This window comes from Malania oleifera, chromosome 12 (assembly GCF_029873635.1).
Source record: "Malania oleifera isolate guangnan ecotype guangnan chromosome 12, ASM2987363v1, whole genome shotgun sequence".
NCBI lineage: Eukaryota > Viridiplantae > Streptophyta > Magnoliopsida > Santalales > Ximeniaceae > Malania > Malania oleifera.
The window spans coordinates 82,035,510-82,061,906 of NC_080428.1; the positions used below are offsets into that span (position 1 = coordinate 82,035,510).

At 35.1% G+C, this 26,397-nt stretch overlaps 1 protein-coding gene across 1 annotated transcript; it reads left to right on the forward strand.

The window, feature by feature from the left end:
- The first annotated feature begins 6,407 nt into the window (after window positions 1-6,407).
- LOC131144706 (uncharacterized) lies at window positions 6,408-21,122 on the forward strand. Its single transcript, XM_058093529.1, has 6 exons — window positions 6,408-7,577; window positions 7,733-7,841; window positions 8,191-8,311; window positions 8,398-9,147; window positions 11,286-13,215; window positions 20,308-21,122. Exons 1-6 carry the CDS (start codon window positions 7,382-7,384, stop codon window positions 20,736-20,738), a joined length of 3,537 nt encoding a protein of 1,178 aa, XP_057949512.1. The 5' UTR covers window positions 6,408-7,381; the 3' UTR covers window positions 20,739-21,122.
- Window positions 21,123-26,397: the final 5,275 nt, after the last annotated feature.

A 26,397-nucleotide genomic window follows, 5' to 3' on the forward strand; every position in this document is an offset into this window, starting at 1 on the left:
ATAACTAAATACAATTTTCATAAATTTTGAAAAAAAAAAATGAGAAGTTTTGAAGTGTAAAAATCAAATACTGTAGTATACTTAAATCATTTTTTTTCACAGCTATTTTTTAATTTGAATTATTTTGATTTTTTAGTTTAATCACATTTACAGGAATGAGCATTTGTTTAGTCAATTTTTTATTTGTTTTAGGTTTTCAAGCATTACTATTAAAAATTTAGTCTTAATATATCCTATATTATAAAATATGCAAAAAAATAAATAGAGATTAGACAAAAATTTGCATGGTTGACTCTATGCCTGCACCACGTGCGGATGAAATCAAAAATTTCACTATCTCATGAAGAATTATAAGATGATTTGAAATTAGTCTTATACAAAATATCGAAATTGGCCTTATACAAAATATCTCTTTTTCATTTATCTCTCCTCTTCTTTCCATATGCCTACTTATTTCAACCATGTAAATGTGTATATAAGCATGCAAATATATATGTTCCAAATGTGATGGGTAGGGTGTCATTTTATAGGGCAGTATAAATAATAAAAAACTTATTTGGGTGAAAAAATCGAAGTGGTGGAAGATGAATGAGTGAAAGATAAGAGGTGACATACATATTTTTCATAACTTCACTTACTATATTTGTGTTTTCTCATGGGAAATAGATTTCTCATCTATTGTTCAATTTTTTTCTTTAATTCATGCCTTGCATGTCCATAAAACTTTTTTTAAAATATTAATTTACTAATTAAAAAGGTGAAAATCATATTTAAAGAAAATTAACACTTCCTTTGTATTTTTTGAAAAATTATAGAAGGAATTGGGTACATTAGGAAATACTTCAATATTAATGGTTAATTTTTTTTTATTTTTACATATGAAGTTTCGAGTTCAAACCCAAAAAATGATAGTAGAACATTGAAATGGAAGATAGATTGTCGTCTATTATGTAGTTTTAGTATAATGTGTGCTTCGAATAAACCAAAGAAAAAAAAAATAAAGGAACTAATTAGTCAACATGACTTTGCACCTATATCTAAATATGAAACACATGATGAACGGGTTTTCCTCTTGATAATTAATTTTAAAAGAAGATAAAATTAAACTACGAGCATAAATACATAAAAATAAGCATCTTTTATAGAGTTGCGAAATGAACCTTGTAAGCAAATTTGGTATTTGGTTTAGTAATAATCCATTCACATGTGTTTACTATACAAGTGGGTATTTTATGAGCTATTTTTATTTAATGAACAAATTGAACTTTAGCATAAATGGACTCGTTTTTGTTTTGGATTATGGATCGGTTGACTATAGGTTCAAATTTTGACTCGTTTAATATGTTTGAATTATGTTTACTCATGAGCTAATTTTACAAGATGGAATTATATTTAACAAACTTTAATTAGCATAAAAGTAAGAATTATTTAGGCATGAAGTTATTTAGATCATGTTTCATTTCCAAAATTTGTGATAAGATGGACATCCAACGTCAATAAGTTGGCTTGGTGGCTCAAAAATGGGGGGAAAAAAAAACTCTAAAGCAATATTAAGAACCCCACTTTCACAAAGTTCGGCTAACAAAAATCCAATAAGTTTTTGCTTATCAAAGTGAAATTTTTTGAAATAACCAAAGCGTTTGTGAACATTTTGATTGCTCAACTTAAGAGTGGTAAAATGGGTCAAAACCTGACAGGTGACCTGTGACCCGCCAATTTAATCCAGGTTTAGGTTTAATACAAGCTGGCCCATTTATAAATGGGCCAATCTGGACATGACCCGACTCGTTTATTAAAAGGGTAGTTGATCCGTTCATAAATGGATCAACTCGAGCTCGACCCGTTTATTAAAAGGATTATGCGGGTTTGGGTCGGGCCACCCACAGGACGACCAGTTTAAAAATAAAATGGGGTGTTTTTTTATTAAAAAAATACCATCTTATATGAAATGTTTAAACATTTTAAAAATAAATAAATTATATTTTTTTAAAATAGGTTTGGGTTTACATGGTAATCACCCGTTAAAAAATGAGTCAATCAGAACCCGAATTCGTTTAACCCCGACCTATTTATAACCCGTCCGAACCTGACTTGTTAGCCCATTTTGTCACCTCTATTTGTTAGCTTACTGATTTAAGCAATAATCAAAATTAGGTAAGCATGTTAAAGTTCAATACAAACTCAATTGAAACTGAAGCTTAATTACAGGTCAAATAAAATACTTTAACTCTTGTTTGAAAATACATTAAATTTGAAATTGCATTAAATTTAAATAAAATATAATATTAAATAATATTAAATTTTATTTAAATTCACTTAATTCGAACTCCAGTCAGCCAAATTCCACCTAAAATAACGAAACTCGTTATGAGCTGGACCGGTTTGCCGCTCCGCATGGCTCTGGTATTGGTTTATCATGGAGTCCTCGACCAATCAAGAAATGCAAGGTGGCCGGGGGCCCACCGCTCACCGTACCAACGTTAATCATGAATTTAATCAACGTTCGCAAAGTTTTGATTTAAACTTTTAATTAACACCCGAGGGGGAACGCCCACCTTTGACATATATCGTGGAGCGAGCCAATCCTTCAACCTTAAACCACATCGGATGCTTGTGGCCCATTAAACTTTAAAGTGTGTTCCCAAAAAATCATTTGGGACGGCTTATCCTTAAAAGTCACTCACCCACAGGCTCCGTCAGGTTAATTATAAAATATAGAAAATAAAAAATAGTTGCTTTGATGTTGCATTCAAACATTGACGTTGTGAACGTGACTAGTACAATTATTTTAAGATATTTAATTATTTTAAATTAAGATAAAAAATTACGAAGTTATATATTTTAAATGTTTTTCTTAAGACGTTCACAAATGGTCACAGGGATAGGCTTCACACTTAGGATTTAACATGTTTAATATTTCTTATTATTGCTCTTGAAAATTCAATAACTTTTGTATATCGTTATTCGATTGTGACCACTTGAAAGGAATTAAATAATAATAACTTAGAAAACCCGGAATAAATTCCAATGAATCACTCTGATGCTTAAGTTAAGAGTTGTGGGAGACTTTAGAGTGCAAGAGTAATTGATTCTTTTTAGGCGGTCGTGACAGAGGAACGATTTACAAAAATCATTCGATTTTTAACAACAACGCTTATGTAGATAATTTGATGCAAAAAATAATATTTAATTATTACATTTTGTAGATAATATTGTTATATAAAATTTAATTATTACATTTTGTCTCTCGTGTTTCATGCGAAATCTCTCTCCCATCAAGCTCATTTGGGTATTTAGATTGAAGCTACGCAATTACACAATAAAAATAAAGAGATAGTTCATTCACGTCTTAAACAAACTTAAGTTAAAATCAGTACAATAGAGTGCCTTCACAGTATAAAATAATAAGTTATACTTACATTGAATATGGAAATATGAAATTTAAGTCTCTCCTGAGCATAGGTTTTATAATGTTCGAGACATAAATTAATTACATGTTAATTATGTTCACTAATATTAATTTTTTTTATTTAGAATATTTTATAAAAGATACATTAGGGATTAATATATGTGATATTTCAATTACACCATAGTTCCAAACTTCGAAAAATTAGTCCTAAAAAACTATATTTTATATCTTTTTACATTTTTACTCTTACATATTTAATTATAATTTTTTTTAAACCCCACAATTAGCGTATTTCAAAAATACCCTTCTCCTCCTAAAACCTAAAATATCAAATATAAAATTTTTCCACTCAAATTATTACATGCCCTTAAAAGATCCTTTTCCTCTTTAACAAAATTCAAAAGTACCCATCTTAATCTAAATCATAATTTAATAATAATAATAAACATAATTAAAAAGATAAGCTATGATGACAATGATAGGATGGATTGGTAGCATGAACACATTTCCCTATCTACATATATCTATAAACCTAGTGAGAGAGAGAGAGAGAGAGAGAGAGAGATGCACCTTTCTTGAATTGTTTATTTATGATATTGTGTTGGATGCAGTGCTTTTTTAGCAAAACTAATGAAATCCAGGCCATTGATGGATAAAGACTTCTCATCAGCATCTTCATCACCTTCCCTTTACCCTACCCCCAAAATTAAAGCGACATTTTTTTCTCAAAACAAAAACAAAATTATTATGAAATTCCATTAATTATATTAATGGATAAAAGGGTAATCATGATTTTTGTTTTATACTGTTTATTTTTTAAATTTCTAGATAATTTTTTTTTCTTCATATTTTCACGTTCACCCCTTATTTTGTTTATTATATTTTTTGGGCACAAAGTTCAAACTCTATTGTCGGGTATATGGCTGGGGACCTAATCAGCCTACCAGCACTGTTAAAAGAATCCCTATACATACTCGGCTGTTGAAAATTTTACTAACAAAAAAATATATACACATGAATACTACACATTAATAATAATTATTATATCAGGTTGACCCAATTTGTCAATAAGGTTGTATAGACAGATTCGTATTATTATATTTTAGTATAGTATCGTTATTATTATGACCGAAACAAAATTTTTATATAATTTTTCTCATAGTTCAACGTTACTTGTGAACAATGCCTCGACTTTTCACTTACACATTATTTTTAGGTATTTAAGAATTTATGTCTATATAGATTAACATATGATTAATGTTTGGTTGTATTTGTTGGATTTGAGAGATTATCTATATGTATATGTGTGGACGATCACCAACTTAATGCTGGCATTTTAATTATTAAATATTGAATCCATAATTTTGTATAATTTGTGAGAAAAATGTAAAATCTTTGTTTACGATGATGAGTAAATTTAAAAAAAACGAAAAGACCAAAAAAAAAAAAAAACCATGGACGGGAGAAGTGATTTGAGTAATTGAATTTAAGGGAGAAGTGTAATATTAAGGTCTCGTGTTGGTGGGAATAATAGCACCTCGCTTGATGTAATGTTTCATTCGAAGAATCGAAAAAAAGATAAAATAGAGTTTTATGACTCTAATCTTAATTCAATTAGGGTTATTTTGGGTCAAAAATTTTGTTCGAGGAAAGAAAATGAGAGAAAACTAAGAAAGAAATTCACTTTGTATTGCATTTGATCTTTCCATATCAAATCGACCTAAAAATAAATAAATATTATAATATGATTAAAAATGAAGATTAGCTAAATATTAAGGATGTCAATAATTAAAATTTTATTTATTGATTTGATATTATTTAATTTTTTTTCTATCTAACATAAAAAAAGTGAGATCGTTTTAATTTTATTATTTTTTCAATATTTTTCAAGTTCCAAACGAAGCATTAAGTCTTTTAGATTTTTCAACTGACCAATTTATTTTAATCATTCAATAAGTAATTATTATGTTTTACGTGGATATTGATATTGTTTTGTCTAACTAATCGGACCAACCATTTTAACTTAATTTTCAAAGAGGTTGGGATGAAAATAAATTTATAAACTATAAATAATTATACACCTTAATATCAAGGCAAATTTTCAAATCCTAATGGGCTCATTGGACAAATATGCCATGGGGCCCACAAAAGGGATTTAGGAAAATGAACTCATTCTCGATCTCAACCTTATATTTTGGAAAAGTACAGCAAACAAAAACGTCATTAAATATAATCATTTAGCTTAATAAATTGATTAAATAATTAAATTGAGATATGCTAAGAAACCTATTAAATGATATCGAGTGACATACAAAGATAATATATCGGGTAACATACCAAAATAAATCCATTTCTATTTTTATCCGTAATTAAATGCTTAAACAGTCAAATAAGATTCGACACATTTAATGCACAAATTTGATTTGCCATGGATTACCTTTAAGTCTAACCAATTAACTCCCCAATTAATTTATTACACATACATTATTATTAATGGTTAATATGTAGTTAAAATTAATTACTTGGGAATCCAAAATTTATATGGGGCATTTTAGGCATTAAGATTTTGTTTTTGTTTGTCAAGTGCATTTTAAAATATAAACATTAAATGGCATTGCTATCTATTGAGTGAAATACGGAGAATTAAAAAATAAAAAGCCTCATTAATTAAGGAAAAAATAAAGAAACAATAATGAGTTTGAAATCATAAAAGAAAAGGGAAAATTAAAAAGGTTAAAGGAAAAGATAAAAGTCAAATGTAAAATGTCAAATTTACCCTTTTCATGTGAACATAATTTTATAATAATTTTGTATGATATTGGGTAAGATTTTAGTAATAGGGTAAATGAAGAGAAGAACAGGACGAAAATGACAACAAATCAAAACAGTGGATGACAGGTGGAATAGATTGATCAGGGGCAGCATTGTAAATGTAGAAAAAATGGTGGCATCACTGTAAATTTACTAAATAATAAAGCAAATTATGAAAAAAAATAATACCATTAAGAACAAAAAGTGAAAGAAAAAGGAAGAAAAAAAAGAGAGAAGGAAATATCGCAGAACTGAGAAAGCATGAAAGCTTGATTCACAGGCAAGAATCAAATCACAGCAATGGTTCCTCTCTCTCTCTGTCTCTCTTTCTCTCTCTCCTCTTCTTTCCTCTCTAGCTTTCTTCAGTTCGTAAGCGATAATGCCAGAAGAAATTAGGGTTTCTGCAAACCGATCGGTGCTGATCTCTATGGTGTCGATCTCTATGTTGCCGTTAAATGCTTCAGATCCGAGTGCTTTGTTTTGGAGTCGTATCATTGTAATTGGCATTTGAAGTTGTTTGTCTCTTGAATTTGCGATCTTAGTCGTGCTCAATGACTCTGTTTGAAGTTGTTTGACTTTGCCGACGGTGCGACAAGCGCTGGGAGTTTCTTGAAAAGGCGGTGTTTGCTTTATAGTTTGAAGGTTTATACTACTTTGGGGTTGAATTAGGGTTGAATTAAGGTCATATTTCTACGACTTGCGTGTCAACTCAAGGAAAACTAGGGTTTTACAGCCATGAAGATTTTATATTGATTCGTGCGTTATGTTGTGTTCTGACACTGCAATTTTTTATGATGCGGAAGTTTAGATCATTGCGTTGATGTAAATGCAACAGTTAAGTATCGGGAATGATTGGGTTTTTGAGTTAACTTGAATGCCTTACATGGAATGATGATAAATTATAACTTGCTATACGCGTAATTAATAATTTTTGAGCCTTCTTCGGTAGGGAAAGGTGCATACAGGTTTGGTAAATTGGTTCCGCTTATGAGATTGGGCACTTGGAGCAGAAGCTGGATGTGTATTATGGGTTCTTGGTTTTATGAGAAGGGTTGTTTGGTTTGATTCGTTAACAAAAAAGAGCTGTTTGATTTTGGTTCTTATGGTGGCTTTTTGGTATTGAGATTTTGAGCGAGGGGAAATTGAGTGGCAAAATTGGAAATGCCAGCTTCCACGGCATTGAGATGCTCTCCGGCAAGGGAGCTCAGAGGGGAAAGTCACAGGCGGGGTCGTAGTCTGGAGAATGGGTTGCTCTTCAGAGAGAAGGATGATGATCTCGCTTTATTCAATGAAATGCAATCGAGAGAAAGAGAAAACTTTTTGCTCCAGTCAACTGATGATTTCAATGATTCTTTATGTAATTTCTCATCCAGCACTCACTTTTGAGCTTTGATTTTTGTCTTCATGTTGTAGAAATTATTTAGGACCAAGGAGTTTGTTTGTTTCCTCCTTCGAACATGGTGTTTTATTGTTTTTCTGTATATTTATTTATTTGTTAACTGCATTTTACAGCGACAAAATTAAGATACTTTCCAGATTTCAAGCTGGGAATCTCAGTTCCTGTTAGAGGAGAGAGTAGTGACTTGCTTAATGCGGATGGGGAGAAGAATGATTATGATTGGTTAGTCACTTGTTGCTGTTTAATGTTTTTACCGTATCTTAGGTGTTTACTTTTGGATGAGCTTATTGCAATTTTGAAATTTTACTATTAATTGACTGCTTCTACATTAACTTGCAAACTTTTTTAGTTTTCAATATATACTTCATGGTCATATTTTGTTAGTTTATTGATTATCATCTAGGAGTCAAAACGAGGTTGCTAGTGACTTAAAAATATATTTCATATTTTAATTCATTCTGCAATGTTATAAATATATATATTTTGCAATGCTATATAGTTGTATTTAATATTCCCCCAATAATCACCATTGTGGATTGTGATGGTGTATCTGGTGTTATTGCACTACAAGGTTATTGACTCCTCCGGATACGCCACTTTTCCCTTCATTGGACGATGAGACACCGACAGTTAATCTTGCACACAGGGGAAGGCCTCGAAGTCAGCCCATTTCTATCTCAAGATCATCCACGGTATTCATTTCTCCTTATCTGTCGTTTAAAAATTCTGGTTCTTTATTTATTTTTTCTTGTTTGTAATGATGCACATTTGCTTACAGATGGAGAAAAGTTACCGAAGCAGTAGGGGAAGTGCGAGCCCACATCGCTCAAGTCCATCTCCTCGATCTGTGAATAGTGCATTCCAATCAAGGGGAAGGCCATCGTCAGCACCTCAGTCTAGTCCAACTCCTACTCTGCGGCATGCAACTCCATCACGAAGATCATCTCCTCCCCCTAGTAAACCCTCAACACCTGCTCCGAGGTCATCTACTCCAACTCCCCGCAGGATGAGTACGGCATCCAGTAGTACTTCTGCCTCATCTGGTGTAAGGGGAACTTCCCCTGTAAAGGCAAATCGTGGAAACTCCGCTTCACCAAAAATAAGGGCATGGCAGTCAAATATTCCAGGTTTCTCATCCGATGCACCCCCTAATCTTCGAACTTCTCTAGCTGATCGACCGGCGTCTTATGTAAGGGGCTCTTCACCAGCATCCAGGTATGGTAGGGATTCACCTTCAAAATTTGGCAGACAATCAACATCCCCCACTGCCTCTAGAAGCATCAGTTCATCGCATAGCCATGATCGAGACCGAGTTATCTCCCACAGTAAAGGTTCTGTGGCATCATCTGGCGATGATGATTTAGACTCTCCACAGTCCATACCTTTGGGCTGCTCTGACGGCTCAGCTTCAAAGAGAGTTGGTGCATTTTCAAATAACAGAGCTCTGCCCTTTTCCAAAAAGCCATACAGAACTCTCTCGTCCAGTTCGGCTCCAAAAAGATCCCTGGATTCCACAGTTCGAAATATGGTATATTATTTAATTCATTTGAACTGTTTCCCCTATAATTTATTTTTGCATTAATGAATTAGTGATAACCAAGAAAGGTAGTTTGTCAATATGCATTACTTTTTGTTTGGCTTGATCAAGTCATTCTAAGGTTTGATGAAATTTAATGATACATGGATCCCTTCGTGATAATTTTGATTAACATTATACTTATTCTTGGCCCATTTATGATAGTCTAAAATTTGCAATTTTAATTGTTGGATGTGGTTCCATGATGGCACAAAGCTGCAGTGCTTGGTAATATTTTGTTCATCGCTTAAACTTTAAATAGAGTTCATCAAGCCTAGGTCATTTCAATACTTAATTCTATGGTTGTAGAATGTGCCATCCTGCTTGTAAAACCCAATTACTAAAGAAAGAATGAGATGATATGCCCAACTATCACAACTGTATTTTGTGTGTTCATAGTGTGACTTTAATTGGAAGGGGAACTTAGGCGCAACAGTAAGGTTGTTGTTGGCTGTGTGACCTGGAGGTCATGGGTTCAAGGTGTGGAAACAACCTCTTGCAAAAATGTAAGGTAAGGCTGCGTACTATAGACCCATTGTGGTCCGCCCCTTCCTTGGACCCTGCATATGCGGGAGCTTTGTGCACCGGGCTGCCTTTTATGGTATGACTTTAATTGTTGCTTCTTTGTAAAATTTTAAAATTTAAGCTATCTCCTATATTTCTTCTCCATTGGTTTTCATAACTGCGTTAATACACACAATCCGTCTCATGTCATCTGCTAGTAAATTATTCCTAGGTCCCTTCCTGCCTCTCCCTATTATTTTGTGCAGGGAGTATATTTAACCTGTGGTTAATTGTAATTATAGCAGAAAAATGCGAGGTAAAGGGTACTGTCTGTTTATTTTAGAATTAAGAGTCTTGCCTTTTTTGACTGTTTTATAATAGTTTTTGATTTTTTTGTTTCTTTGTTTAATTGATTCTGTTGCTAGCTGTGATTCACCTTGACTAACAGTACAAATGTGGTCAGTTTGAATTCAATAACAAATTCAAAATCTAATTTCCAGGTCAAATTTGGACAAATATCTTAGCAATGATTTTAGCTGCTACATTCCTGCACTCTAACTAATAGATTGAGAAACAAATTAATATAATAAAGAATTAAGAGGGGATCCTTCCTTATCAATACTATTAATTAAAGAACACAAGTCAGTTTTCAATCTGTGAATTTTGTCCATTATCTTCCAAAAATGTCCTCATATTTTTACAGACTTCAATTGAAAAAATAGGTTTCACTTTATGGACATTGAGTGCATCACAAACAGAGTTTTTATGGGTAATTTAATAAATATAAATTTTACATATTTCTACAATAACTACCCGTGATCACGAATATCACCCATTGCTCCGTACTTTTTGTACGTACAATAATACATGCTATTCATGACTATCAGAAGCTGAGAAGCATGCACGTTGCACGTGCCCATGACTAGTATAGTGTAGGAAATGATTAGTTGTAAGGGTACTGTATGTTTAGGTATAGCAGTCTCTGATCTAGAAAACTGTGGCGTTTTATTGGATGATTAGAATCTTATACATCTATCCATGGGACTCTTATTTTGTTCCAATCAAATGTATGCAGATTCAAGTATGAATTGATCATTTTGAGATCCCAGATTTGATATTCTGAACTTGTGGTCGATTGTTTAATCATTATTTGGCTGATAATCAGGTCAAATTTAGGTTGATTTTTTATCTTGGCTTGACCCATTAGTGGCTCAAGTTACTCAGTTTGATGCTTGTGTGCATGCGTATGCTCCCACCCCCCCCCCCCCTCCCGGGTTTAAAAAAAGTTTTTTTGTTGTTGTTGTGTTTGTGTGTTTTTTTTTTTATTTTAAATTTTTGTTTTCTGTTTTGTTGTTGTTACTATTTTTTTTTGGGGGGGGGGGGGGAGGTGTTTGAGTTTGCACTCTTGCTACACTCTGATTTGCGACATCATTATATATGGATCCTATATACCACTGGGATGCCTGAAAACAGATGCACCAAAATGCAGGCTAGGCACGTCGACTTCAGTCATTTAGACATGTCCATACATGGCTCATATTTGCCCTTGTCTGATTAAGTTATCTTATTTTCAATTTTTGATGTAGGATCAACGCAAAAGTCCTCAGAATATGTTCAGGCCACTCTTATCTAGTGTTCCCAGTACCACTTTCTATGTTGGAAAAGCAAGTTCTGCACATCGAACCATGATATCAAGGAATTCTTCAGTGACAACCAGCAGTAATGCTAGTTCTGATCTAGGTACAAGTTTTGCACCTGATACTGAAGGGAGTGACCAAAACCATGATGATGCAGCAAGTGAATGTGGGAAGGGACATGAAGTTCAGGATGAAGTGTTTGCTTTGGAAATGGTAAATGAAGACATTGGTCAGGAAACCCATGATGGATCACAAAACATTCAGCATGGTGACTTTGATAAAGGAGGTCCCTCTGATTCTGAATGTTTTTGCCACAATGGTACTGCTGTGGCAGTCAGTGCAGCTTCTGAAGCTATACAAGACAGGGCTGATTTTGCAGAAGTTGATAGTTTTGAGGACACAATCTGTTCTAAATGTGGCTGCAGATATGATCCCAGTGATCCTGTTGAAAGGGATGGTAAAATTTGTCCTGATTGCAGTAGGAAAGAGGGACTGTTGACTATTGCCACTCCAGTGACAACAGTTGTCTTGCAGAATTCCCCAGATCTGTCCTTAAATACTTCAAAAGAATATAAGCCACTTAGTGAAATAGAAACTGTCGTGGCTTTGCCTGAACCATTAGAAGATGCTGATATAGGTGAACCAGCGATAATCCAGCGCAAAGATAGTTTTGGACAAAGTCAGAATTGCTACATTGAGCAAAGTGAGAGTCTCTTGCGGGACGGTACTATCCCAGTGTCATTGGCAGGGGACGATGAGCGGCAGATATTTTTGGGTCAAAAAGGAATGAGGGAACCAAGTGTTGATTATAGCATACCTCATACTCGTAGCGAGACTGGAGGCCAGCAGTTGGAACAACTCAAGGATGACCAGAATTCAAAGATTGATCCTTCTGGAGGTACAGGCATTTCTGTGCTTCTGCTGAATAGGTCAAACAGTGGTAAGGGGCATGTTGTTCAAGGAAGGACTTTTACTGCCTCTACTGTACCTTGTGATGACCCATCTTATGCAAGAGACAGCACAAATAGTTTAAGAATTTCTGTTGGGCATGGGAGTGCCTCGGCGTCATCTTCTGTTGATTTGACCTCGGCTAGGCAAACAGAAGCTCGTGTACAACGGCAGTTAAGTGGCAGGAAGTCTGACATGGAGAATTACAGACACGACGTGAACATAAAACTTCACAGCATCGGATCATCTTTCTCTGGAACTCCAAATCCTTTTTATCCAGCATTAGGTCTTGCAAGGAACATACATGAAGAAAATTGTAAGATATCTGTTAGCAAAATGGAATATGATGTTGAGGAAACACCTGTGTCGTCTCAAGAACACGTGCCCTCTTCAGAAGATATAGAAGTGGATAATTTAAATCGGTCTTTTATGAGGACATCAGTTCCTGGGGAGGACAATTATGGAAGCAACAGGAGTGGTCAAACAATGAATGCTTCAGCCTCGGAACTGTCAAGCCATACAGCAAACAGTCAGTTAGAGGAAAATTCAGCGGCATCACTTCCAAATTATGAGGAATCTGTGTCATCTGGTGAAGACTTATCAAAATACCCAAGGTGTGTCTCAGATGTGGAGGTGTCAGCTGTGTCTCCAGAGTGTTCTTTTCTGGAGGACCAAACCTTATTGGACACTAGTGTTGATAGAGTGGAAGTTGCAGAGGTTCCTACTCACAGTTCTTTGGCTACAATATCTGAAATAGAAATTGAGAATGGTCATCAGAATGCTCATGATTCACAAACTGATGTTGATTTCACAAATTCAAAGAGCAGCACAGATGAATTTCAGGAGCTTTCAGTTCCTTCCCCTTCAGATAAGGATCTAACCACTTCTGTTCCAGAGGCCAACTCTTTTGATCATGTGCATGACACCCCAGGTATGTGTTGTCCGCAATCTTGCATTATGGTTAATGGCTTGTCCTAATTTGGTTTTTCCCTATCACAATTATAGCTAATTTAGTATTTCTTTTTTTAAAGGCTTCTTGTTATTTAGTTGCTATCATTAATACTTGAACAAATATCTTCTGGTGCTCAAATGCTAAATCCTTCTTGAATTATTTTCACCAACAAACCCAATAAAGTCCTCTTATAACCATTCTGCAACAATTTCACCAGAAGTTGCTCTAAACGTGGGTATTGTTGCCTTGTGTCTATGGAAGAATAGTTTTTTCTGCACTTTTAAAAAAAAAGGAAAGAAAAGAAAGAAATGAAGAAAGGATTTGAAGAGTTTCTTCTCCCAATAATGAAAAGTCGTACCAATAACTGTTAGTAGATGGTCATTTCTAAGCTGTTTAAATTGCCTCTGAAATGTGTAGTCGTTGTTAGGGGCAAACTCGTAGTTTTTTCAGAAGCATAAGGAAATATTGTTTTGTACTTAAAATGCTGAATTGCTTTTGAAATAGTTTGACTGACCAACTTATTGGCAACAGTTGTGCCAATCCTGTGCACTTTTCCCTTCTATCTCGAGAGGAATGACTTTTGTGCGCAAAAAGCAAAAAAATTTAAGGAGCTTCTCCCCAACAAGTTGGTTGATGTCTACTTTGAATTCTGTTTGCAATTTTTAGTTTCCACGGTAACACATGAATGAAAGGTCATATATAAAGCTGAGAGTGGGTTGTCCATTTCAAAGTTGCGTATATGTCCTCTGAAATATATGGAATTTTTTCTGTAACACAAAGATACTTTTTTTTTGGCATCACTCTGGTTTCTGTCATTTTGTTTGTTTTCTGGGATGTTGCTGATTGATGTACAACAAGATTGGGCATCTTTGCTCTTTTAGTAGTCTTTCCCCTTCTCATGTTTTTGGTTTTCTTTTCAGTTCTTTTAGGAAGACTTCTTGTCCTCGGCTCCTTGTAATTGCTCTTTAATCATAATAATTTATATTATCTTATCTGGAATAATATTGGCATTGATTTATTTTCTTTTGGTGGCATATCGCATACAAACAATTCTCAGCAAGTGCTCTTTTAGTTTATTTATATTGTGAAAATTAGCTCTTTTTTTAGGCAAGCCAAACTATCTAAACAAGAGATGCAAGGGTGATATTTACTTGCTCTGTGTGTGTGCCTATGTAGTAGTATGTGTATCATAGAGATTAAAAACAAACTAAATAAGCCTAGGGAGGATAGACCCTGTCACATCTTCCTCAATAACTTTCAAGAGCTAAGTGGAATGTTGGTCCCTACTCGAATTTTTTCTTGGATAACTATTAGAAAGCTGCTGTCATTGTTTCTTTTCATGATAAAAATTTTCCTTTTTAGATCTTTAGTTTAGAGCAGCCATATGGCTGAGGTTTTGAAGAAAAATCTGAGTATGATGCAAAGTCCACTTTCTTCCTTGTTGCCTAGGTTAGGTTATAAACAAGCAAACTGAGCTGAGTTTTCCGTTGATTTTTGTTTGGTTTGAACTTGATTTAAAATGTTAACAAGCTCTGAAATAAGATCCAGCTTGATCTGTTTTTTCTCGTAAAGTGCTCAAGAGCTTATCAAGTTCAACTTAAGCTTGGTTCAAGTAACTTATCTTTTGTAATTGTTTGAGGTAGGGTTCTCTTTTGTCCTTACTCTGGTTTCTCAACATCAGTTTGTGATGGTGAACCACCGGTGAATGTTTAATTATACTGTAGCTATATTTAGAAACTAGGGATTTAATTTTAATTTGAAAAATTTTGGTTATTGTAGAAGTTTAGTTAATTTAGTGGTATGTATTTTAAGTATTTTTGGATTCTTTTTTCTGTAATTATTTGTTTTAGTTGTAATTTTGGGTGTTTTGTTTTGTGTGTAATTTTTTAATTATTTTGTGTTTTATTTGTTTGTTTTATTGAGCAACAAACTATCTATTTATACAGCATATTGACAACTGAATTGCAGAAAAATCTGCTAAAACTGAATTGCAGAAAAATCTGCTGCATGTTGAGCATGACAGCTAAGAGCCTAAAAATCAGCATGAAGAAATGGTTATAATCCTAAAGAATAGTAACAAATAAAACTGATTCAGCTTCCTGAGTCACACCAGTCAACACTCTCTCTCTCTCTCACATGCATCCCTCTCCCATCTTCTCTTTTTCCTCTTTCTCCTCCTTTCTCCATCTTCCTTCTCCTTGTTCTGTCTGTACTGTTTCAAGTTTCTTTTTGGTAACTTTTGTCTCTGATCTTCTGTTTTGTCCCGCTGTTTCTTACTTCTTTTTGTTCTTCTCTTCTTCTCTCGGTTTCTCTCCAATTGTGTTTCTGTTCCTTCTGTGTTTTGTCCCGCTGTTTCTAGTTCTTTTCTTTGATGTTGTTGATTCATGATCGATGTACAACGAGATTGGATGTCTTTACCTTTTTAGCGAACTCTTCCCCTTCTCAATTTTTTTTAATTTTTTTAAAAAGAAGACTTCTTGTACTTCTGCTCATTCTAATCCCTTTTTTATTTTAATAATATTTCTTATATTATCTTAAAAGATATTGAAATTACATTTGTTCATATAGTGTACAAAAAACTCTCAGCAAGCACTCTTTTTGTTTGTTTAAATTGCAAGCCCTTTTTTTTGGAGCAAGCTGAACCATCCCAAGAAGTGATGCGTGACTGATGTTTGATCTGTATTTGTGTGCGTGCACATGCTTGTTGTGGATAAGAGATTACTGGGAATTTTGTATCTGCTTATTTTTTCTTGAAGAACAATTATAAAGCTATTGTCATTGTATCCTTTCCTGATTTTATACACACACACACACACACACACACACACTTATATTTTTCCTTTAGTTTAGAACAGCTGTATGGCTGAGGTTTTGAAGAAAAATCCAAGTATAAGGCAAATTCATGCTTTGTAAGAACTTGGCCTAAATGTTGTCTAACTCTGCAATAAGATCGAGCTTGTTCTGTTTTGTCTCTTGGAGTGCTCAAGAACTTACCAAGTTCAATTTAAGCTTGGCCTAAAGAGCTTGTCTTGTATATCACAGAGGATCTTAAGTGTGCCTCAACCAAGTGTAGCTTCAGACTTGACTAGCTTGGGTTTGTTTTAACATTCTGCTTATTGCTTGAATCACATTTTTCTTTAAACAACATTAGTACCCTGTAATCCAAGATTTGGGTCATTCATACCTTATCTTGGTATTTCTCCTTATTCTGTTGGAATTGAGCCCATTTTATCCTATGAGTGCTCATGTGCTGAATTTGTAATTCAGCCGTGCTATTTGGTTGCTTTGGCATTGCCTTTTCTGCTGGCATAGTTGCCATTGAATGTTATCCCTGGTTGTCTAGATTATTAGTAACACAATTTGAATTGGCTGGGTGTGAACTGGTTGAAAATCCCTCCTGTAAATCTGAGAATTCTTCTTCACTATCAACTGTTGTGGAAAAGGGTTTGAAGGAGATCCATAAAAGGATTAATAAGATATGCTGAAATGCTCTTTGTCCAACCAAAGCTTGGATCTTGGGTTAGTAAAGGTTACTATATTTTACTTAGTTGGCATTCAGATACTAAAAATTTCAAAACTGAGTGTTGACATGCCTGCATAGTGAACTAAAACATCCTCAATTATTTAATTATTCACATGTCATCTGGATTTGAGACGGTTGGATGGAAGATAATGGTTAAGAAATAATGGTTGTCAGAATATTTTGTTAAAATACAGTTATTTTGTGGTGCATTGTGAAACTAATTTGTTCGGTAAATGGCAAAGGTTGGATTGCTTTTTTGAGATTTAAAAATTAAGATGTGTCTGTTGTGGTGGGTGGGGAGTGTTGTGCCTTTCTTTTAAAGGTATATATATATATATATATATATATATATATATTTAATCTAAGAAGAAGATTATTTATTAAGAAGAAGAGGAAGTACAGCAAGGAGCATAAGAAATCCTCCTTAGAAGTACAAGAACCAAAAAAATCAAAAATAAAAACAGGACAGCCAACCAAATATGCTATAGATCAGAAAAAAGAGAACCCTTTGAAACTATTGGCAGCAAGGCCCACAAGGAAGCCAGATACTGAATCCTATCCCAAGGAATAATCAAAGACATCCTCATCCCCGTAAGAATATGAGCATTCTGTTCCAACCAAATCCCCTACAAAACTGCAAAATTGCAAACCTCAGAGCCAAAGCATCTTTACCCTACAAAACCTGAAAAAGAGTTGGCCAACAAATCCTTCACTGACTTTGGACACACCCAACTTACTCCAAATAAGCCAAAAAGATTATTCCACACCCACCGAGCAAAGGAGCAATGAAGGAACAAGTGAGAAGCTGATTCTGAATTTTCAAAACAAAGAGAACAGACATCCTGAGATAAAGCCTTGAAAAGGCCTCCTTTCCTGCAACAGATTGTTAGTGTTAATTCTATTAAAAACAACTAACCAAATAAAAGCCTTAATCATAGAGGGGACTTAAGCCTTCCAAATAGATCCATGAAAAGGGAAAGACAAATTTTTATTGGGTAAATGCTCCAAAGAAAAGAAAAAAATCGATAAGAATACTATCTAGAAGAATCAAGAAATGAGGAACAGCCTCTCCTTTCGGAAATAAGCATACCGCCCTACAAACTTAATAAGGAGGCAACCTCCAACGCCTCCCTATCATTCAGAACCCTAAGATAATGGGAAATCTCGAAAGAAACTAGCCCCATTAGAAATAGAGAATGAAGAAATAGATTCATTATGCAAAGAGGACAATCTATGCAAACGGGGAAAAGATAAGCTAAGTGTCACGGACCCTCAAAATGGGACTCAAGTAAGGGCCGTGTGGCACTCGTTGAGAGCTCTCCCTCGACAAGTCAGCCAATTCTCACACGTTCAAGCTTGCAAGCACGAGCACCAGGTGAGTCTCAATACTCAAGGAAAACATGGAACAATAGGATTTCACATGAGCAATATATTCTTATACACCGAATAAGACTATAACAATCAGAGACATCATAATCCAAGGCAACAGAACACCACAATGAAAAGAACTACTTGTATTATTCATCTACAAGAGAATCACCATACAAGCGATAACACAGGTATTCATATATTCATTCTAAATCCCTGAAGAATACAATTATAGCAGTATCTCACTCCCCCTTTTCCCCATTACAGTGTCACACCCTAACACTAAGCAAATAATCCCCAACACAAATGTCTTCCCAAAACCAAATACGATATTTAATTCCCACAATAAAATTTGTGTAAGGAATAAACAGACAATATAACTCTGAAATACCCTTCCAATGTATTTCACAAGAACTTCTCAACCACAAATTAGCATCCCACTCTATGCTGAGAGCCAAATTTACTCTTTAATAACTTCATGCCAAAGAGGGAAAACACCACAACGTTTTACCCATTAAAGCAATGTTCTTAGACACCAATATACCGACACCCAAACCCCCCCTCCTTTTCAGATCTACAAACAACCTCTCAACAAACCAAAATGATCTCTATTTTCCCCCACCCCAGACCAAAGAAGGTCTCTCATTATTTGCTCAATATTACTGGCTACCTTCACAGGTATTACAAAGATAGACAAGAAATAAAGAGGAATACTAGCAAGGCAAGCATGAATGAGGGTAATATGTCTGGCTAGAGAAAATAAAGCACCCTTCCACCCATCCAACCTCTTAGAAAATAAAGCACCCTTACCCCCTAGAGGCGCACCTAGATAAATCGAAGGCCAATAAAAAATACCACACCCAACTAAAGAGGACAATTCCAATGATCTGGAGATGTCCAAATTAATACAAGCTAACCCACTCCCTCAAATTTATTGTTAGACCAGTAAGCACATTTAAAAGGGACTCCTATGATCTTCCAAAATCAAAATAGTATCATTTGCAAACTAAAGATGAGAAACCACAACCCCATCACTTCACCCCAATCTCTCTTACAAAACCTCTTTTTACAGCCCAGTAAACCAATATTCTCAAAACATCTACCGCAAGAACAAACAGAAAGGAGAAAGAGTATCTCCTTTCCTAACCCCCCTCGAAGCCTTGAACCAAGATTTAGGCTCTCAATTAATAATAACAAAGAAGGAAGCATTAGATAAACACCCCCTCATCCAAGATCGCTATTGTTTCAAGGAAGTTCCAACTAACTCAATCATAAGCCTTTCCAAAGTCTACCTTAAATACCACCACCTTATTTCTCCTTTTACAAGCATCCTCAACAACCTCATTTGCATCTCCCTTATAGATGGGAGCATCCTACGTGCTTAGTACCCTCCACGTACTATGGTACCCTACAATTCTCTAATAAGGTTTTTTTTTTTCCCTTCTTTCTTTCTGGAGGGGTGTTTGATTTGTAGAATAAATTTATTTCCTATATAATGATAGTAACAAAAAATTCTGTTTAAATATATTCCCATAGAATGATAGAATAAAAAATATTGCAAAAAAAAAATTGATAGATCACACAGGATACGGGATTTAATCCTTATGTAAACACTGTAGAAATTAGTATTATGAACCTGAATGTTGTTTGTAGTTTGTCAAGTAGGTAGTTTCATTGAAATTCTCCCTTTTGAGGTGGGATTCTCTTGAAATAGTTTTTGGAATTCCTCTTTTTACTGCTTAGTTGTTTCTTAAGAAAACCTGACCATGACTTTACGTCGTGGATAACTGCACTATTTTAAATGGCATCTGTTCCATGCACAAGTATACAAAAGCTATGTCTACTCAACTGGTGTTTTCATACCTGGAGTTTCATTGCTAATTGATAGGAGCACGCGATATTTTTCTTCTTCTTCTTCCTCAAAGTTACTACTATTATTGTTATTTATATCAAAATTCAAATGGCATATTGTCAACCCAAAAGAAACCATTGGGCTTCTTGTTTCCAGTTGCTGTTACTAGAACAGGCGATGAATTATTGCTGTTCCTTGACCAGATTTACTCCATGATGCAGTCTCAGATCTACTCTGTAGGATGCAATTTTTCCCATTGGACTTGGCTTTGTGGTGTGATTACTAAGTTTTCATTTTACACCTGACATATTTGCTCCTCTCTGGACAGAGGAATCAACTGTGATGCTGGGGGGCCAAGGAGGAAATAGGGCTCGAAGCCTTACACTAGAAGAAGCAACGGATACCATACTCTTCTGCAGTTCCATTGTTCACAATCTGGCCTACCAGGCTGCAACCATTGCAATTGACAAGGAAAACTCAACCCCATTGGAAGGTTCTTGGCCGACAGTCACTATAGTGGGAAAATCCAGCTCAGACCGAAATTCACGTGGCAGAAATGGCAGCAAACGCTCTTTGAGATCCCAGAAAGTTAGGCAGAAGCGGGTGGAAACTGATCACACAAGAACCCCATCTACCAAAACGGAGAATGATGAGAATAGCGGTGAATCCTTGACACGAAATGTTGGGCTTCCCAACAAAGTTGACAGCAATGTGAAGCCTCCAAAGCTGGAATCTAAGTGCAATTGCACTATAATGTGAAGGAATTTCATTCAGAGCATGCCTTTTTGAAGGGAGAGAAGGAGGTTGTAATTTTAAGGGTTTTTTTTTCTTAATGTTTGTAGGGCCTTTTTGGATGATTGCCAATTGGCTTCTGTTGGTTCCAATTTATTTGTAAGAAATCCCACATTGCAACTGTGGCATAAATCATCATTGTAAAGTTCTTTTTCTTTTTTCTTTTTCCATTTTACTACTGTTAGGTTGATCCCAATTAGCTAGGAGCAGTGGAGGTTTGTGTATTCTCCGGGTTGCGTATTTTTGTTAGTATTATTATTTCCCAATTTGGTGAAGCATTCATATTCATTATTATTATTTGAGGATTGAAGGTGTTCCTCTGATTCTGTAAATTGAATATTTGCTTAGGTCGAACCACTTTTATTGTTATGGTCAAGTGAGTAAGAATGATTGTTAAAATGATCTTGTTTTAAAATTGAACTTGAGTGGGCACGTCATTGGCTTGGCCGGTTCACAAAAGAGAAGGTTGCACGTACAAATTGCAATGACCGAAGCAGGACTTAGGATTAGAGGTTTTAGATCCGAATTTATGCTTTTGAATGAAATTTAATATAATTTTGAATTATTTTTTATTTATTTAAATCTATTGTATATCTAAATAATAAATAAACAAAAAGAAATAAAAAGGGTCATTTATAATTGACCACTCTTATTATAAAGGAAAATAAATAAATAAATGAGTAGTTGCAAAATAAATGAAAACCCTAATCCGTAGAAATTTTTACGTAAATATTATACATAAAAATAAAAACATATAAGGGAAATGGGAAGAAATTTCGTAAATGTATTGAATCGACTTTTCAAAAGTTTGGGCTTTAAAAAAAAAAAAAAAAAGCTGCTGGGTCTCGTCATTGTTAAAAATTAAAAAGAAAAAAAAATTAAAGTTGTCAGCTTATTTAAGAGGGGAGAGGGGAGGGGACGGTAGGGGTTTGCAGGGGAATTGACAGGCGGGGACAACAAAGAGGGGAGAGAGAAGAGAGGGAGGGGGTCTGACGCGCGGATGGGATGGGAGAGAGAGAGAGGTGGCGGTTTGCATGCATGCGATACGGCCACATTACATGTAAAATAATTATAAAAAAAAAAAAACTAAGCAAACCGACTTATCAAAAGGCGGTTTGGAAAAAAAAATTAAAATTTATTTTTTAAAATGACCAAACCACTTTTGATGAGTCGATTTGGTAAATTTTTTACCCTATAAATTTACAGCCGCCTCCAATTGATTTAATTCATATCACCCTCCAACTGCTCATCAACTAATAAATATTTATTCTGTCTGCACACTTCCTACTATATTTAATACATATAAATGGAGTTTGGTCCACTTGATTCATTTATATTGACATTGGAGACTATACATCCTTCGTACAGGGCATGGGATGAGGATCATTCCGACACCTTTAAAGGGCGTCAGTGTGTGCGCACATTAGAGACTGTGTGACATGCCCATTCTAGAAGTATTCCGTGGATTCAACGAGCAATGTTCTATCCACTGTACCAGATTTGATACATTCGCTTAGACCATCATTTAATTAGTGCATTGTTGGAGCGATGGAAGCCTAAGACGCACACATTTCATTTTCCTTGCAGCGAGGCGACGATAACGTTGTAGGATGTCACAGTCATCACAAGATTACCCTTTGATGGTGACGCTGTTACGGGCACGATGCAACAAGACTGAGATATGCTTTGCCAAAGCCTACTTGGATGCAACCCCTCCTTTGATTGGAGCGTACGAAACGACGTGCCCTTGTCTATAACATGGATGGATGAGAACTTACTTAATCTCATTGATGAAGCATTAGAGGAGGTTGTATTGCAGTACGCTCAATGGTACATATTACGTCCCAAAAAATAATTATATTTAAATAATAAAAAGAAAGGGAAATAGAAACAGGAACAGAAGGAGGCAGTCGACGACGTTGCATTTTGGATGGGATAATCCTAAAAAATTTTCCAAACCTCATCGACGAACATAAGGGGTTCGTCGACGAGGGTTCTTCAGGATCTCATCGATGAGAAGATATCGAGAGAGAATTTTTGGAAGCCTGAAATTCGTCGACGAGGGTTGAAGTTCGTCGACGAACTTTCTACAGGACTCATCGACGAATCCCGCAGTATAAATAGGGTTAAACGTGATTTTTCAGTTCATTTTCTGCGCAGAATCTCTCTCTCTCTCTCTCTCTCATCCTTCGGTTTCTTCTCCTTTTCTCTAAGTTTTTGGGTCTGATTTTCGCTGGTTCGACGATCTGAAACCACCACGACGTTTCTAGGAAAGTTTTCTACAAGTCTGCGTGAGCGGATCGTCGGTGGGGCTGAGTTGGAAATCATCCCAAATCTAGGGGAAGGTTTTCTATTCAATATTTGGTTATTTGACAGTTGTAGAAAGCGTAGTATGCGTAGAAATACTGAACTTTAGTTCTGGGGAATGTTGTTTTCAGGATGTTGAGTAGGGAACCCTGCAGGTGCAGGACAGATTTTCTTATGGGCTTTTCAAGAATCAGGTAAGGGGATAAACTAAACTAGTAATTTTATGAAAATATGTATATTGTTACAACATTTGATTTCAGGAAAATAAATATATTTATATATGATTTATATTTAGGAAATACTGCTGAAAATGATGGTATGTTATGTAGCTACTTGCTTAATTTTCATATATATTTTTTTAGACTATGACATTTAAAATGCTCTAATACCAAGTTGAATCATCAACCCTAGCAGCGAGAAGCAGAAATCAAATAAACATAACCACATATAATTATATACAATACTAGAGTGCTAGAATGTATCCTCAAAATATATACATATATATATATATATATATATGTTTCCCCAAAATACCCTCAACTGGCTAGGGCTATACAAAAATATTCTCACAATACTCACATCACTGTCAGGGCAATACTAATGCCCCTCTATCTACAAGCCTGGTCTACTCGCCTACCTGAATCACCTGAAAAATGATTCAACACTGGGATGAGTTAATGCTCAATAAAACGAAATATGTTATTACTAGTGTGTGGCCAATGAACTACAATATTATGAAAATCCGTTTCTATATAATCATGTAAATACAGTACAAGTAATAAAAATCACCACTATTTCCGTGTTGCTTAACATATCAGTATTGTAAGTTATTATTCAAAATACTTCTAATGTAATTAGGTATATTCTCTATCTCTGTAAATCTGTATATACGTAATAGTAACTGAAAACTTTCCCTGTGGATAACTGTGTGTAATGATTTAATCCCTCATGACAGGGTTGTGCGGCCTGTAGGCGTCTACACTGGCTGGCCGACTAGGGTAAATCACTATACTCCCTCGGTCTGATTTGCCCTCCTCAACCCATATCTGATGGGGAGCCTGTCCACGTCTAGGGCACTATACGATCGACCTACTACCACGTATTATCTGAATAGGTGGTTGCACTCTATAAACTGTATGTAGCTACGGTACCGTGCTCTGTAACTGTATGGTCCAACAGGGTCTGAGACTATATAATACATCTCTATATACAACTATCTGATTTACCATGATTCTGAAATAACTGTAATAACCATGATACTGAAATAAACTGTAACTGTGTCAACTGTATTTCTGAACTGAACTGTAATCTGTAAATCATGGTACTGGAAACTGTATAATCATGGTACTGAAAACTGTATAATCATGATATTCTATAATTACTATAAAACATAACCACTGGCTGTATATTCTGTAAATTATATCCTGAAAATACCGTAAAACATGTTTCTTTACTATACCCATATTCTCAAGCCACACAATGATTTAATACAAAATATTCATAATTAATAATTTGTATAATGTCCTGCTGTGAATAATAAACTGGTAAAAATATACATTTCATACTGGTAATCATTTTAGAATTACCTAGCATAGCATATTTCCCTTACCTAATTACTGAAATGCCCCTATGGTATACTGGCCTAACACCCGCAGGGCTTCCTACACAACACCCCGAAAACAACATTTTTCAGAACAAAATATTAATTTTTCTTTGCCAACATCATTTCCTATAACTGTCAAAAGGCCAAAAATTGACTAAAAGGCCTTACCATGAATTTGGGATAAATTCCAACTTCGTTTCACCAATGATCCGCTTCAGCAGATTTGAAGATAACTCCGTCAGGAACGTTGTGGTGGCTTTAGATCGTCAATCAGGCGACTAACGGGACCAAAATTGAAGAGAGAAGAGGGAGGGTCCGTAGGAGAGAGAGAGAGAGAAGAGAGCGGCGCTGATTTTTGGTGATTAAAATGAGTTTAGGGTTATTTATACTGCGGGCTTCGTCGACGAGCCACGTCATCTCGTCGACGAGTTCTTAAGTAAATTCGTCAACGAAGTCAACTACCTCCTTCTGTTATTGTTTCTATTTTTCTCCCTCTTTATTATTTAAATACCATTTTTCTTTGGGTCGTTACATGTTAGATATATGAAAAACCTATTTTGTGTGGCATGAGTAAAAATTATAATGAAAAACTATTTTCTAGGAATGTGTTAATGATATGGATCTTTATAAAGGAAAATCGGCATATGGCTTGAGATTTTATATGTTTTGCCAGCGTATGGGTCATGCTATGTATATGATTTGCTAACGTACGGGCTGAGTTATGTATATGATTTTTCGGTGTATAGGCCGAGTTATGGATGTGATTTGCCAGCGTACGGGCTGAGTTATGGATATGATTTGCCGGCATACGGGCCAAGTTATGGTAAAATGTGAAATACCGGCGTACAGTTCGATGATTTTCATGATATACGTATATATGCAAAATGATATGATTGATTTAATAATTAATGATATGAAATATCCATGTATCACAGTTTTAGTATATGTTATATGATATCAGAACCTAATTGGCTTGATCTAGGCTAACACTTACACAATACCGTTGCTATGTGTCCATGGTCATTATGATCATGATATTTGTGTTAACGCCGTTGTACGGAGTGGTGTGAGATTGGAAGGTCGATGTGATTTTTAAGAAGTGTGTGAGCGCCCCTAGTGTACAAACTAGGTCTGGCAGACCCATCAGACTTACAGACTATACTATTGACTTGGCAGTGGTCGCACAACCATTGTCAAGTCCCGTCTTTGAGCCACACAACCCAGTCATATGGGAGTAATACATGACAACAGTCAGCTAACCTACCAGGATTGTTTTCGTATTATTATTTATATGAGATGAATTATGCTATGGAAACCATTATGTTCTGTCATATTTGATTATATATGTTTTCCCATAAAATGATGTATATACAATTTCACTAGTTATGTTTATGATTATATGTATATCACATAAATGTTCATGTTGCCACACACTAGTGTTAGTTTATTTCCCTTACTGAGAGGTGTCTCGCCCCAAAATTTTATAAACATTTAAAGAGCCCCTGATAGGAGAGCGGGTAAAGCCCTGCTAATCTAGTACTGTTGATTTGCCCTTCCATAAGGGTAAGTGTTTTGATAGGGTCGAATATATTTTGTGGGATGGTTGTAGATATCTTTTGGGTTGTGTACTGTGTGTATATATATATACAGTGGTTGTAGTAACTCTAGTATTATGATGGATGATTTTGTATTTATGATATTATGATTGCATGTTTC

What these genes read in the sequence shown, in the direction of transcription:
- LOC131144706 (XM_058093529.1), top strand. Translation starts at nt 7,382, where the DNA reads ATGCCAGCTTCCACGGCATTGAGATGCTCTCCGGCAAGGGAGCTCAGA. An exon ending in TGATTTCAATGATTCTTTAT is followed by an intron (nt 7,578 to 7,732) that starts GTAATTTCTCAT and finishes TGCATTTTACAG; the next exon opens with CGACAAAATTAAGATACTTT. An exon ending in CTATCTCAAGATCATCCACG is followed by an intron (nt 8,312 to 8,397) that starts GTATTCATTTCT and finishes ATTTGCTTACAG; the next exon opens with ATGGAGAAAAGTTACCGAAG.